The sequence below is a fragment of the Bubalus kerabau genome, chromosome 3 (assembly GCF_029407905.1).
Source record: "Bubalus kerabau isolate K-KA32 ecotype Philippines breed swamp buffalo chromosome 3, PCC_UOA_SB_1v2, whole genome shotgun sequence".
NCBI lineage: Eukaryota > Metazoa > Chordata > Mammalia > Artiodactyla > Bovidae > Bubalus > Bubalus kerabau.
The window spans coordinates 151,761,292-151,777,641 of NC_073626.1; the positions used below are offsets into that span (position 1 = coordinate 151,761,292).

At 38.4% G+C, this 16,350-nt stretch overlaps 1 protein-coding gene across 1 annotated transcript in view; it reads left to right on the top strand.

The window, feature by feature from the left end:
- The window catches only part of UNC80 (unc-80 homolog, NALCN channel complex subunit), a 222,889-nt gene that overhangs the window by 97,910 nt on the left and 108,629 nt on the right, over positions 1-16,350 (top strand). The window contains exons 22-24 of the mRNA XM_055574457.1: positions 5,960-6,172; positions 10,759-10,894; positions 14,758-14,891. Of these exons, the coding sequence (XP_055430432.1) occupies positions 5,960-6,172; positions 10,759-10,894; positions 14,758-14,891 (483 nt within the window). The remainder of the gene's footprint in view (positions 1-5,959; positions 6,173-10,758; positions 10,895-14,757; positions 14,892-16,350) is intronic.

The following is a 16,350-nucleotide window of genomic DNA, read 5'->3' on the forward strand; positions in this document are numbered from 1 at the left end:
TCCCTGCCTTCACTCCAGAATTGAATTTTCTTGTAATTTCTACTTTTCAGTGGTCTATCATCTCATATCAGAAGCAAAAGCAAAAATAAAGTGAAAAAAATTTGGATATTTTATCCTGCAGTTTTAAATATCTAAACCAAAAGATGTTTGTCTTCACACTTAATCCATCATATTGTCAGAAATAGAAGTCCTTATTTGGTTTTTAAAACAATTATGCAAGATATTAGCATGATCTGAGTGTTAAAATGTCAACGCAGCCAAACCATGTACTCAACTGTAATGCCTGCATCTAGCCTGATACTGAATCATTTCAGTTGCCCGCAGCTACTGCAGAAATGCGCAGGGACAGAGACAGCCTGTCAGTTGCTTAATGATCTCAGGCAGAGAATTCAATACAAGCTAAGTAATAAATACTGGCTCACAAGCACGTGCCCTCTAGCAAACAAGGTTCTAGCATACACTAAGACCCACAATACCTGCTTATTCCCAGTGGTCTTAAATAAATAGGTATCTTACACCAGTGAGAGCTTTACATTTTATTGTAAGGCAATAAAAATATTATGTAATTCCCCAGGAACCAACATAAAACATTGTCTTTAAAACAGTTCCTGCCCTGGTGTTGTTATGAGTTTCCAGGATCAATCAGGGTTTCTTCTTACATAACAAGTTTAGATGTAGTCCTTCAGGGGAAGGAATGTATTGCAATTATAACCTTCAATTAACCATCATATCTTGGTAACAATATTTTCTACGTCCCCAGGCAAAATAAAGCACAGCTGTTTGAATTAGTATTCTAGTTCTCTGCTTTACCTTCATAAAGGAAACATTCAATATACATAACAATCTTATCAAATGCAGTAAAAAGTGCCAAAAGAAGTCAAGGGAAAATAGCCTGATACTTGAAGTTTTCTAGTTGAAGAATGTTAGAGAAATAACTTACTGCATAATGCATGATGTTTTGTAATTTTAAATACACAGCTCTGTAACCATTGCAGGAAACACCGTATATAAAACCAAACCATATGAAATTGATAATATGGTACTATATTTGACCAGCAAACTTAGAGATTCCATAAAGTTCAACCTAACATTTTATCTCACCAGTTCAAATTGCTTCTTGCTTTTCTGGGAACTACAAAGTTATGACATAATGGAACTGAAGCTGCTCTGTGGCATTATGGAACATAGAATAGAAAGGTGACCTGGCAGACATGTTAATCAGAAAGAGTTTAAATCTGCCTAGTTTTCTTTTAGGACCACCAGCAAAATTCTCTGTGGTATACCAACGGTACCAAAGTTTGTTTTGATGTTCAGTTTTAACTGTGTCTCTGAAACTCCATGGTTCTCTTCATCCATGCAGCCTTCTTCTGATTCATTTTTCTCTATTTGTGCTGTTTTTCTCTGTGATGTGAATCCATCCCTGCCCATTCTGTCGTGTCTCCATTGTTTTGGTGCTTCATGAGATTGCTCTGAGCCATTAAGAGGCCAGAAAGGAAAGAGACACGAGTACCCCAATGTTCATCGCAGCACTGTTTATAATAGCCAGGACATGGAAGCAACCTAGATGTCCATCAGCAGATGAATGGATAAGAAAGCTGTGGTACATATACACAATGGAGTATTATTCAGCCATTAAAAAGAATACATTTGAATCAGTTCTAATGAGGTGGATGAAACTGGAGCCTATTATACAGAGTGAAGTAAGCCAGAAAGAAAAACACCAATACAGTATACTAACGCATATATATGGAATTTAGAAAGATGGTAACAATAACCCTGTGTACGAGACAGCAAAAGAGACACTGATGTATAGAACAGTCTTATGGACTCTGTGAGAGAGGGAGAGGGTGGGAAGATTTGGGAGAATGGCATTGAAACATGTAAAATATCATGTATGAAATGAGATGCCAGTCCAGGTTCGATGCACGATACTGGATGCTTGGGGCTGGTGCACTGGGACGACCCAGAGGGATGGAATGGGGAGGGAGGAGGGAGGAGGGTTCAGGATGGGGAACACATGTATACCTGTGGCGGATTCATTTTGATATTTGGCAAATCTAATACAGTTATGTAAGTTTAAAAATAAAATAAAATTAAAAAAAAAAAAAAAAAAAAAAAAGAGGCAAGCTGCCTCAAAAGAGGAAAAACCAACTTTCCTTTATGTCCAGGAAGAATCCTTTGTCTAAGGTATTCCATAACCCTGCTCCTCAAATCAATACTTTCTAGCTTACACTTTGAAAGGAACTTATAAGGAAAATAATTCCTATGGCCACACCCACAATATAATGCCTTGACTACTCTTTCACACACAGTGTGAAGTCGGTTCTTATTGCCAAGTATCTTCTATGAAGACGCACAGTTGAGTCCTTAGCTTTATACTGCACCAGCACCCTCCATTGTCCGTACAGTAACACACACACTACGGTACCACAGAAATTGTTAGTACTCAGTGTCCTCTTGACTAGAGGATCCCCAAGTCTGCTTTCACCTACAAGATTCGTGAGGTTTATAATAAGAAGGCAATATTTGAGTTACTCTGTGTCATCATCCCTTAATGCAGACAGTGACATTTCCAAAAGTTACTGAGTTTGGCAATTTACATGAATCAAATTATCAGTAATAACTAACCTTCCCTTTAATGTTGTGCTATATAGTCAATTAACGGGAATTATTTTGATAATGGTCTCAGTTCTATTTTCCAACTTAAAGTAGGATTTCGTAGGGCCAATAACTGATAATGTCTGGGTTTTATCATAAGAAGCTTTTGAGAGCAGAGAATTAAAATTGTTTTTTATTCAAAATGCCTTAAGTTTTCTAAGCAAATAAAACATATTTGCTAAAGAAGCCAAGCCAACCTACATGGGAAGCCTTACATAGCACAGTCTGGATTTTTTATTCATCTTCTATTAGTCTTCTCAGTGCAATTTAATAGTTAAAAGAAATATGTGAAAGAAAAAAAAAACCTCTGCCCCATACATTTGAATTAGGTTAAGTTTTTACGCTCATTAATCATGAAAGAGCTAAAGTTCATCACCTAATGCTATTCCAGCAGTGTTGTTTCTGCCTTCCTGTCATTAAGCAATGAATCTCATTGCTTTATATTGGAAATGTGTCAAAATGTGACATGATAAGAATAGATTTGCATCACTTGCCTTGCCTTCCAGACTAGAGCTCCTTTTTAGAGATAGATGTTCCAGGCTTTTCCAAATGCAGATTAGCATATCTGAAATCTTTAGTAAACTGAATATTTAATACAAGGAAAGAGTATAGATCTTTAGTTGGGATGTTACGGCACTATGGTAATGATAAGTTTAATGCAGAAATTCATCTAAGCCTTTGCATTCCAAAGTCTTTCTATCCTTCTGACCTGCTATCAAGTCTTGGCACCAATAAAGTTGAGGATAGTTTCTCATCATCAGTGTCCATCTTTTATTAATGATAGATGTTCATCATTGTATTTATCTTCTATTCTGCCTTAGATTAACTGCACATAAATTAACTTTATCTTCAGTGGCAATATGTCATATTTTTTGTAAAATTAAGTCCCAACATAATTAAATTTCTTACCTGGATTCTTGATAGTTTCATTTAAGTTGTAAACAATGGGAAAATGCTTAAAGGGCTAACTTGCTTGAAACATCCAGGGTATTTGAGATAGTGTGTTACCAGACAGTATGAAGTAACTGCCTCTGCCTGAAGAGGAAGGGATTAAGGAAATCTTCTTAGAGGAGATAACTAAACTGAAGCTTACAAGTGAGAATCTGCTATATAGAAAAGGGGCTTAAAGGCTCTGCAAGTGATGGAAACAAAACATGGAAAGGTATGAGATGTCATATCTGGGAGACTAACCAGTTTGACATAAGTGGATCACAGAGCACTTGAGGTGAGGATAGGGAGAGAAATGAACAAAACAGCAAAGGTCAGTTGCCTTTATTCATTGATGATTCAGATGGATGGACCATAAAATATATTTTAAATGGGAAAATTATGCGCTTATTTGTGTTTTACATGACATTAATGTTCCATTTTTAAACAGCAACTTTCTACATGCATTCTAGAAATCATCTTTTCCCCAGGTGTATATGAGCATGAATTAAGACCTTGAAGATAGCAAAGAGGTACAGATCTGAGCATGAGAGACCTGAAAATGAATCTCATGTCTGCTTCTTCCCAGCTACATAAGAGTGGAAAAGTTATACCTCGTATTAAAAAACATTAAAATGAGGATATTATTTCATAGGGTTGTTATGATAATTAAGAATTACAATTTATAAAAACTAGTTGTAACATAATTGATATTCTCTATACATTAGCACCTATTTTGACATTATAGATTGAGGCATTGTTAAGAATGCTATTTCTTGAATCATGAAAACTGTTTCCATTTGAAAACATGTGGGACATGGGACATGGGATTCATTAGGTAACTCTAAGATGATAGCAAGGGCTTCCCTCTGATAGCTCATCTGGTAAAGAATCCACCTGCAATGTAGGAGACCCCAGTTCAACTCCTGGGTCAGGAAGATCCCTGGAGAAGGGATAGGCTACCCACTCCAGTATTCTTGGGCTTCCCTTGTGGCTTAGCTAGTAAAGAATCTGCCTTCAATGTGGGAGACCTAGGTTTGATCCCTGGGTTGGGAAGATCCCCTGGAGAAGGGAAAGGCTACCCATTCCAGTATTCTGGCCTGGAGAATTCCATGGACTGTATAGTCCATGGGTTTGCAAAGAATCAGACATGATTGAGCAACTTTCACTTTCAAGATGATAGCAAATATTGTTATATATATATATATATTTTAACTGACACAAGTAAATGTTTGATGTATGTATTTTTTGTGACCTGTTGACCTATGGGAAACTTCACATTCTTTCCCATATTAAATTTTTCTTGGCTTCTAAAGAGTAGATGTCTTACTCTTATAAGTTTCTGGGTATTAACAAAAAGTTCTTGCTTTTATTTTTCAAGCACATCTTGACAAGACGGAGTTATATTTTTATTTTCCTGAAGAAATGCTGTTTTTCATTTACCAATTAAGCAATTTCCTCTTTGTCAAACATTTTCAATTGAAACCATTCCTATTTAAGCAGAATTTGATCTGTTTATGAAAAATTAGAGAAAGAGACTAACTCAACAGAGTTTATTTATTCATTCATTCATTTATTTGTTTTTTTTCTCATTTCAGGCCCCATTTTATTCTGTTTATCCTCACAACTCAGCCTGATATAGTAAGCTCTTCTTTTCTTATTAGCCAAAGTGAGAGAGCAGTTGCATGTCCTTTGAGTTTGTGGATGGTCCTTAAAAAACTGACATCTTTGGTTAATCTACATCTAGTTCTAGAAATTGAATATATGTTTTCATCATGCTAATTTTAGGTTTAAAAAAGCTTCATATTTAAAACCTCTTTATTAAAAGTGATTTCACACTCAAATCCCCACTGTCTCTGAAATATGCAAAGATAGAGTCATGGAATTACTTGAGATTCTCCAAAAGGAGAAAAGTACACGCAGGAACTGACTTAAAATGTCTCATTATTCCATACTCAAATTTGCCTTCATGGATTCATTTTCCAGATTTCCCACTGCTACTGTAACCATGTTAACACCACCCCAGGAAATATCGCTGCTGCTGCTAAGTTGCTCAATTGTGTCTGACTCTTTGTGACCCTAGGGACTGTAGCCCGCCAGGCTCCTCTGTCCATGGGATTCTCCAGGCAAGAATACTGGAGTGGGCTGTCATTTCCTTCTCCTGGGGATCTTCCTGACTTAGGGATCAAACCCCTGTCTCCTGTGGCTCCTGCTTGCAAGTGGATTCCTTACTGCTGAGTCACAGGGGAAATATGGCTAAACCAAATCAAAATACAAAGGCAAAAATAAGCTAAGAGTACATAGGCATTGGCTTTAAGGTCAGATGCATTGTTTGTTAATCCCACATTACTCTTTCCTTAACAACCCTACTCAGGAAGCACCGGTGGTAGCCAGAGCAGCATTGTTCCTGGAATGTGCCCGTTTTGTGCACCGCTGCAACCGTGGCAACTGGCCCGAGTGGATGAAAGGACATCATGTGAACATCACCAAGAAAGGCCTTTCCAGGGGACGGTCCCCCATTGTGGGCAACAAGCGGAACCAGAAGCTGCAGTGGAATGCTGCCAAGCTCTTCTACCAGTGGGGAGACGTGAGCTTTTGATTTTCTTCTATAAAAATTAGGCAGAGTAAAATGAAGACGTTTTGAGTTTCTGTTTGTTCATTTGTTTGGGAGATAATCTGAGTATCTGTTATGTACCAAGCACTGAACAAAACATTTCAGGGGGAAATAATTCATTTAATCTTCCCAATAAATCTACAAAGTTAGATATTATTATCTCTTCTGGCTCCCTTTCTGATCCTCTGCCTCTTTCCTCCCTGTAAATGTAGACATTCTCAGCATCTCTTATCAGTTCTTCCTGTATAATCTCCACCAGGATTACATTTATTCCTGTGTTTTCTACTGTTAGCTTGAAGCACCCAGTTCTCTATCCACAGCACTTTTCAGATCCCTGACTAACTTCACCCACTGTACTTTGGAGGCATTTACTTAATGTTCTGAAACTAAATCTGACCAAACTAAAATGCTTCTCTCCATTTAAACACACCCCCATCTGTAACCCCTCTTGAATTTTCTATTCTTTTTGATAGAACTACCATCATCTGAAATGACAGTCTTTGAACATATTCTCAACCTCCTTTCCTTATTGATTCCACCTCTTCCGTGTCACTGATGCCCTTTGAGGTCAGATCTTCATTACTTCTCCTCTGTGTGACTAAAGTATTTTCCTATTTGGTTTCCTCCCACAATCTCCCCTCTCTGACCCATCCTACACACTGCCAATAAAATCTCCCTTTGGCATAGCCCGTCTAAAAGCAGAACATTCATATCTCATCTCCCAGCCTCCAGACTCTCTCCTTCCAATTCATTCTCCAAACTGCTGTCAGAATGATTAGGCTATGCAAATCACGTTATAGTGCTTCAGTGGCACTCCTTTTCCCTTGGGATAAAAGCCCAAATTGCTCAGCCTGGCATCTCGGCTCTTTCAACAACCTTTATTCAAATCACACCAAGATTATAGATGATGAAGTCAATGAGCTGATGTATCTAAAGGACATTTATCTCAATCCTTTACATCTGAGAGGTGTTCAGTGATAAGTTATGATACTAAATTTTGAAAGCAGGATAAATGGTTTGTCTCTACATTTTTAGACAGCTAGCATGGTGTCCCTGGAAGGAGTGATAACACTTCTCCCCTGCTCAAAAACTGCCTTTCATCCTTCTTCAGAATGCAAAATAAAGTCCAGCTTCAAGAACCGTGGAATCTGGTCCCAATTTACCTTTCCAAGCCCTCAGGCACATTATTTCTGCTCACAAAATGGTGCTTCAACCAAGTGGCTTAGTTGATAGTCTCTGAACACGTCAGTGCATGTCCCTGAATATGGGTCTTTGGGAACTCTCCATCTGAAATATCTGCTTTTCCCTTTCCCATTAGCCTAACAGCAATTCTTGAGAATCTATGTGTAAATCCCAGTTCAAGGCTGCTGAGTGACCTTGAGCAGGTTTTTCAACCTAACTTTCCTAATTGCCAAACAGTGATACTTCTTTATGAAAGTTTATAATCTACTCAGGCATATTAAAAAAGATACTGATGCACTATAACAGTTTATTCAACTTTATGTTTTATTTAATAACTAGCAAACTACCTCGCATAATAAATATTTGATGAATGAAGAAGGAATAATCATATCCCTAAGGCACTTTTCTTGTCTTGAAAGAGATGTAGAGCTCTAAATTATTATTTAGATATTTTATATTATCCCAAGCGAGTTCATTTTTTGAGAAAACTTCTAAGTTTTGTGAACTGTGGGTTTAACTTAAAATTGCTTGGTTTCAGAATCCGGGGGAGATCAATGTAGATTTTTTTCTCCCCTTGACTCTCACTATTAAGTCTTCTGGCTTTGCTCAGACTCATAATTCCTCATTTCCTTCTGTTGGGGGAGTGTGTAATTTCCTCAGTTCTTTCTCGCCACAGCAAAAATTTGAAGTGACGGACAGACCAGTGTTACAGCCCCATGTAAATTTCCTTGTCACAGCAAAAATTTGAAGCAATGGACAGACCAGTGTTACAGCTTCGTGTTACAGCTCAGTTTTATTAAGAAAGCAAAGGGAAATATATCCTTGAGGTGTGAGGGGGAGTTGACCCAGAAGACTCAAAGAGAAGAGAAGCCCCCAGCTCAATTTTGGTTCCTCTTTTCATATGTTTTTTCTCCTCCCCCTGGGCCTGCCCTATGTAAATTGGGCTAGCCAGGAGTGCTGTTTGTTTTACCTGAGGTCCTCACTCCTGTCCTCAGACCTTCCTTTGTTCTGTTTTCACAGGCTTTTCCCTTCTTTGTCTTTTAGCCACCGCCATTCTGGACTCCTTTTTCCTATTCTAACCACCTAACACTTCTTTAGAATTTCTAAAATAGTAGCATCAGGACAAGGCTTTCTGTTGAGGTGGTGGTTTTGGCTTTCACGTTTTGTTTTGTTTGCTTAAAACTTCTCAAGTTGGCAACCGAGCTGCATTTCTTTTGTATTGATGTGGTTTTTGTTACTCCTCAATTGCAGACTTTAAGGAGACCCCTTTGTTTTCAAATAACCAAGATGTTCAAACAACGTGTGTTTTTATTTGAAGAGCTCTAGACATATCTTTTGAGCTTCCCAGGTGGCTCAGTGGTAAGGAATCCACCTGCCAACCCAGGAGACACAGGAAATGTGGGTTCAATCCCTGGGTCAGGAAGATTCCCTGAAGTAGGAAATGGCAACCTGCTCCAGTATTCTTACCTGGAAAATTCCATCGACAGAGGAGCCTGACAGGCTATTGTCCATAGGATCACGAAGTGTCAGATGCGACAGCATGCACATGCACACACGGACATATTTTTGTAACTTTCCAACAGAAAATAAAATCTCTTGCATGCCCAGAATTTAGTCGTTTTTCTAAATATTTGAAAAGGATGATGCAGGAGGAAAGAAGAAAATTAGCTGGAATTTTGTTCTTACCAATGCACAGAGTAATCACACTGTCAGACCAAGTTCAGTGCTCATTTTATCTTTTTTAGTCTCTTTCCTATGTATGTGTCTCTTCTTTTATTCTGTACAACATGTAATTAGAATGTGAAAGGAATTAGAGGTAGCATATTTTGTCTCTTTTTTGGGGGAAAATTCTCTTTTTAAAATCAGACGTTAGTACATGATGACTCCCAAGAACAGATAGTAAGCATTGGTTTTGTGAATACCTTATAAAAGCCAGTGTTGTTTATGTGTTGAGGTAAAAGTCATGTTTCTAGTGTTGATGTTCAGTACACTATCAAAAGAATAGCTAATATTTCAAAAGAATAGTTAATATTTCTTTCTAATTCATAGCATATCATGAGGGGGAAACAAAGTCTATAAGAAAATTTTGATTGCATATATGATGAAAGATACAAATAAAATTGCAGTTCTAGAAGTCATGCCAGCCTCCAAATTCATTAGCATAACACTGCTATCCTCATAAAATTGCATGATCAGAAACATTCTGAGGAAATGTGACTTCTTATTTTTTGCTGCAGCAAAATCCTCCATTAAAAACAACTATACAGGACTTCCCTGATGGTCCAGTGGTTAACACTCTGCACTTCCAATGCAAGAAGCATGGGTTAAATGGGGAAACAATGGAAACAGTGGGAGACTTTATTTTGAGGGCTCCAAAATCACTGCAGATGGTGACTCCAGCCATGAAATTAAAAGACACTTGCTCCTTGGAAGAAAAGCTGTGACCAACCTAGACAGCATATTTAAAAGCAGAGACATTACTTTACCAACAAAGGTCTGTCTAGTCAAAGGTATGGTTTTTCCAGTAGTCATTTATGGGTGTGAGAGTTGGACCATAAAGAAAGCTGAGCACTGAAGAACTGATGCTTTTGAACTGTAGTGTTGGAGAAGACCCTTGAGAGTCCCTTGGACTGCAAGAGATCCAACCAGTCCATCATAAAGGAAATCAGTCCTGAATATTCATTAAGAGGACTGATTCTGAAGCTGAAACTCCAATACTTTGGCCACCTGATGTGAAGAACTGACTCATAGGAAAAGCCCCTGATGCTGGGAAAAATTGAAGACGGTAGGAGAAGGGGACGACAGAGGATGAGATGGTTGGATGGCATCACCGACTTGATAGACATGAGTTTGAGCAAGCTTTGAGAGTTGGTCATGGACAGAGAGGCCTGGCATGCTGCGGTCCATGGGGTCACAAAGAGTCAGACATGACTGAGCAACTGAACTGAACTGTAGAACTAAGATCCCATGTGCCATGCAGCATGGCCAAAAAAAACAAAACAAAACAAAACACTTTTTAAATAAATAAAAATAGTTAAAAGAAAATACAACTGCATACTCCCTTATGTGAGATCTATAAAATAAATGACCTTTGAGGAAATAAAAATACTTTCAGAAAAAGTTTTGTGTGAGAATAAATACCATTCCAGTTCCTATAAGTCTTTAGGCTCAGTGACCTTGGAGACAGCATTAGTGCCTTCCTTCCCTGGATTCCCATGTTGGGAAATGTGGTGGTAACAACACTATGGCAAACAGAGGAAACTTACACTGAAAACAATCCCCATGAATTGATTGCCGACGACCTCTGTAATGTGAGAACCTCTTTTACAGTCTGACATATACCTCATGCTGTTTCATTCTTTTTCTGTTCATGGTAGGCAATTGGCGTCCGGCTGAATGAGCTGTGTCATGGAGAAAGTGAGAGTCCAGCCAACCTGCTGGGTCTCATTTATGATGAGGAGACCAAGAGGAGACTGAGAAAGGAGGATGAGGAGGAAGACTTTTTAGATGACAGTAAGGAGACTCCCTTTACTACAAGAACCCCTGCTTGTAAGAATCTCTGCTTTAGGAGCACGTAATATTTCTCTTTCCTCTTTCACATTCTTACCACCTTCCCATGTCTTCCACTGTACCTTCTCCCCTATTCCCTGTGCATGGATGTGAGCATGTGCATAAAACCCACAAAGTGAGGGCAGGAACCAGAGGAGAAGACTATAGACAGGAGCAAAGAGCTGTAGGCCATATGAAACATTCATTGCTTTGTAGTCTCTGACGCCTAATATTGTAAATGTCAAGATCAGTTTTAGTCCTCCGTGAGAAAAGGAAATTGTGGGAAAGTGCTGTTCCAGAAAAGGATTTTGTAAGGTTTTGTGTTTTTTCATTACTCTTGAAGATATAAAAAAGGACTAGACCAAATGAAATTAAACACAAAAAGCTTCTCAAATCACTAAAATATTAAAATACTTAATCATAGTTTATCATATTTAACATGAAATTCAAATTTTAAGGTTCAGATTATCTGAACTATGAATGTTTGATTTACTGTACTTATTTATTAAAAGTATAATTGAGTCCCATCATAGAAGAATAGAGACAAAGAGATTCCTGAACATCTTTTTTAACACCATTTTGTGCATATGTGTTTTCTATACCATACAAGCTTATGAGTATGTGTACCACTGTTTTTATGGAGTAGCAAATTCCAATATTGTTTTGGAATGAGTATCATTAACTGATGAAGACACTGAGGTCTCTTCCTTTTGACCTACCCTAGTGATTTGAAATGCAGATTCCCTAATGATGTCTTAAGGATTATCCTTAGTTAAGTGATGCCAAACCTACTTTATCTCTAAAGGCATGAAATATAAAAGGATGGCTAGAGTGTAATCTTAGAACTAAATAATAATCAAAGAAAACATATTGTCTTCTACTTTCATACCAATAATTTTTTTTGCATTTTTCCATCATTTTGCTCTTTCTCTGCTGCTGCTAGTCACTTTATCGTGTCCCACTCTGTGCGACCCCATAGACGGGAGCCTACCAGGCTCCTCCGTCCCTGGGATTCTTCAGGCAAGAACACTGGAATGGATTGCCATTTCCTTCAAATCAAAGAAAATCTTCTTGACTTAACTGTTGACAAAACACCTAATTATGATGTTAGTCTTTTAACCTAATGATGAAGGTTGTTCCCAAAGATTCCCTCAAGTTCACAAGAGTCTAGGTTATCCTAGAAAGACTCATGAAATTGGGTCTGATTTGTAATAGGACTTGAGGATAATCCAGCAACCACAGAATCTAGTTTAGGCCTGCCAGGAGACATCCCCAAACTGCCCCGGATCTCCTAGGGGTCCTCAGAACAGAGAGAAGCCAAAGCCATGTTAGATGGAAATAGCTTCATAGGCCAAAATGTTCTCACATCTCCATGAGACCACATAAATATTACTGGCAATATGGTATGCTTGGTATAACAGTTTTTTGGTGAGACTATTTATAAGTCAGTAATTGTTCCCTATAACAGAATATTTCAGATGATACTTATGAGAAAGCCTGGACTAAGACCAAGCTCATTGTCTATGGGACTGACAAGAAGAATCTAGATGATATCCTTAGGATTACAAGCACAGATCCAGAAGTTTATACTAAATAACTAGTGTTCAATTATGTTTTATAAAACAGTTGCACATCTAGGTAAGTTCAAGCGTCATGTAGACTCTAGAACATTCATTCAATGAATATAAGATTGGAATATCTTCTTTAGTTCCACTTTTAAGTCAATACATAGCTCAGTTTGCATTTTAAAAATAATTATGGTATAAGCAAGTATCAGTCTGGAAACAATAGAGAAGTTTGTCTTTTTCATTCCTTTTTTTTAGTACCATTTTTTAAATTTTTATTTATTTTAATTGGAAGCTAATTACTCTACAATATTGTGGTGGTTTTTGCCATACATTCACATGGATCAGCCATGGGTGTACATGTGTTCCCCATCCTGACCCTCCCTCCCACCTCCCTCCCCATCCCATCCCTCAGGGTCATCCCAGCACACCAGCCCTGAGCACCCTGTCTCATGCATTGAACCTGGACTGGCGATCTATTTCACATATGATAATATACATGTTTCAATGCTATTCTTTCAAATCATCCCACCCTCGCCTTCTCCCACAGAGTCCAAAAGTCTGTTCTTTACATCTGTGTCTCTTTTGCTGTCTCACATATAGGGTTATCATTACCATCTTTCTAAATTCCATATATATGCATTAATATACTGTATTGGTGTTTTTCTTTCTGAGTTACTTCGCTCTGTGTAATAGGCTCCAGTTTCATCCACCTCACTAGAACTGATTCAAATGCATTATTTTAAATAGCTGAGTAATATTCCATTGCGTATATGTACCACAGCTTTTTTATCCATTCATCTGCCAATGGACATCTAGGTTGCTTCCACGTCCTGGCTATTGTAAACACTGCTTTTTCATTCTTAATAAGAGGCAATGTCCCCAGCCACATATTACCTCTGTAGAAAATATAATGGTTTTCGTGGGGAAGCAATAGCCAGATATGGTCAGAAAAACCATAATTCTACCCACTATCAATATAAGCCATGATTGTATATTATAGCAATTATGAAAGCCAAATACATGGGAAATATTTTAGAGCTATTTAAAGATATTTTCGGAGAAGGTAATGGCACCCCACTCCAGTACTTTTGCCTGGAAAATCCCATGGACGGAGGAGCCTGGTAGGCTGCAGTCCATGGGGTCGCTAGAGTCAGACACGACTGAACGACTTCACTTTTACTTTTCACTTTCACGCATTGGAGAAGGAAATGGCAACCCACTCCAGTGTTCTTGCCTGGAGAATCCCAGGGACGGGGAAGCCTGGTGGGCTGCCGTCTATGGGGTCACACAGAGTCGGACACGACTGAAGCGACTTAGCAGCAGCAGCAGCAAAGATATTTTTAGGACGGTTAATATGTAATGATATAGTTATTGCTTCATAAGTTGATTCATTCAAACTATTTTCTTCTAAGGGAGACATGTCTTTGTCTTCTTTTCTGAACACTGATAAGTAATCAATATATTTCTCCATTATTTGTGATGTCATGTATCTGAGAACTAATCCTGAGGATTTAAGTCTCTATAGTGTCACCTTGGCTATTATCTGCCTTTATAACAAAATCCATTTTTTGGTCTATGGTGGATACAACATTTAACTCATTCAGAGACTGGTGTTCTTCAAAGCAAAGGAGAATATTTGCATATTCTAGTATAGCTATTCCTTAATATGACAGGCTAGCTTGTATAAACTGTATAACATGGGTGACGAAGTAAATAAGTCTTGTTTATGCTACAGAAACACATCTGGGATAAAGCTGAAACAACTTCACTGCCCTAAGAACATTAAGATAGACATCTCTTACAAAGTGAGCCGACAGGACTTTGTAGTTCCAAATCTATTCACGGGCCTATACCATATATAAATCTGATTGTATAGGTACGTGAAAATCTGGCAAGGCTGCTTTCTGTTTTTGTTTTCATTAAAAGGCTTTCCGGCCTAGTGGAGCTGCATTTTGTTTCTCTATAATGCCTTGAGGAAAATAATTCTTACTGATTGACATTTTAATACTGAGGTATTTGTTCTAGAATTGCAAAATGGAGGGAAAAAGAGGTGTATTGTGATGTATAGATTATGCTAAAGGGACCGGGTAAATTGAACATATACAGGTGACACCCTCATTTACAGTTTCATTTTGCACATGGATAGGTAACATTCTCATATACAATTTGATTTTACACATGTGTAGCTATGTCCATCAAATTGTGCCTCTGTATTTTTTATTGGTTGTTTGCTTATGAAAGAACTCTTTCCTTCCACAGGTACTGTGAACCCCTCTAAATGTGGCTGCCCCTTTGCTTTGAAGATGGCAGCCTGCCAGCTTCTCCTGGAGATTACCACGTTCCTACGAGAGACCTTTTCATGTCTGCCCAGACCACGCACTGAGCCTCTGATGGTTAGTGAAGCTTATTAATAATGAGACTACTTGGAGAGTCCAGCCAGGTGGCTTGGTTTGCAGTAGTCACAATTTCCTCAAATATCCAATGAACAAATGTATCATATAGTTTAAAAATTCAACCAAGGGATTTTCATATATAAAAAGAATATTTCTTTTTATCTCTTAAAAAACTGAAAATTGACCTTAAAATCACAAAAGACTGCACCACTGGGTAGTGTCTAATTGATCACTGTCAGTTAACCTAGGAATGTCTAAGAACATTTATACGTTCATTTATTCTGCAAACTATGAGGCGTTTTATAGCCAGCATTTTCCAGAAATCACTGATAGGTTTGTTTTTTTCATGCTCAGTTCAGTTCAGTTGCTCAGTCATGTCCGACTCTTTGCAACCCCATGGACTGCAGCATGCCAGGCTTCCCTGTCCATCACCAACTTCCAGAGCTTACTCAAACTCATGTCCATTGATTCAGTGATGCCATCCAACCATCTCATCCTCTGTCATCCCCTTCTCCTCCTGCCTTCAATCTTTCCCAGCATCAGGGTATTTTCTAGTGAGCCAGTTCTTTGCATCAGGTGGTCAAAGTATTGAAGTTTCAGCTTCAGCATCAGTCCTTCCAATGAATATTCAGGACTGATTTCTTTTAGGATGGACGGGTTGGATCTCCTTGCAGTCCAAGGGACTGTCAAGAGTCTTCTCCAACACCACAGTTCAAAAGCATCAATTCTTTGGTGCTCAGCTTTCTTTGTAGTCCAACTCTCATATCCATATATGACTCCTGGAAAACACATACCAACAATTCATAAATTTATGTGCTTCCAGTGAATTTTCTCATTTAAATTATGAATGAAAATACTCAAGTCTTTAGCATGTAAATGTCTCTGAACAAATATTTTATTCCTGCAGGATTTCTTATGGATACAGATAGGCAGAAAAAGACCGTGTGTGCATGCACACACATACACACACACACACACGCAAATGCACACACACGCACGTGCACAGAAACACAAAGACACACAGGCAGGCATACATACAGACACACTTGTATGCTATCAGGGCCTGATTTTTTTAATTTAAGATACAAATTCTGGCAAGAGCCAAGAGTCATCACAAAGCACTTTGGACAGAGGCCCATCTCAGAGCCAATTTTCTTGGCCCTTTGTTCTCTAATGGGCACCATGTTTCCAGTGGTTCTTATATCATAGGCCTTACCTGACCAGAGCTGAGGAACCAGGCAAATTCCTTTTTTTCTCCCCTTTACACAAAACTTACAGTACCAGAGAAACTGTTACACTAACAATCTATGTGCTTCCATTTAGGTGAATTTTACAGTGCGCCAACTCTCCTGCTGTTTTGACCAAACTCAGTATGAGCAAGACCCTACTGCAGTCCCGGGGGGTTGGAGGTTGGCATGAGGAATGGAACCAAAAAGCCAGTGCTCTGGTATTCCTGAGT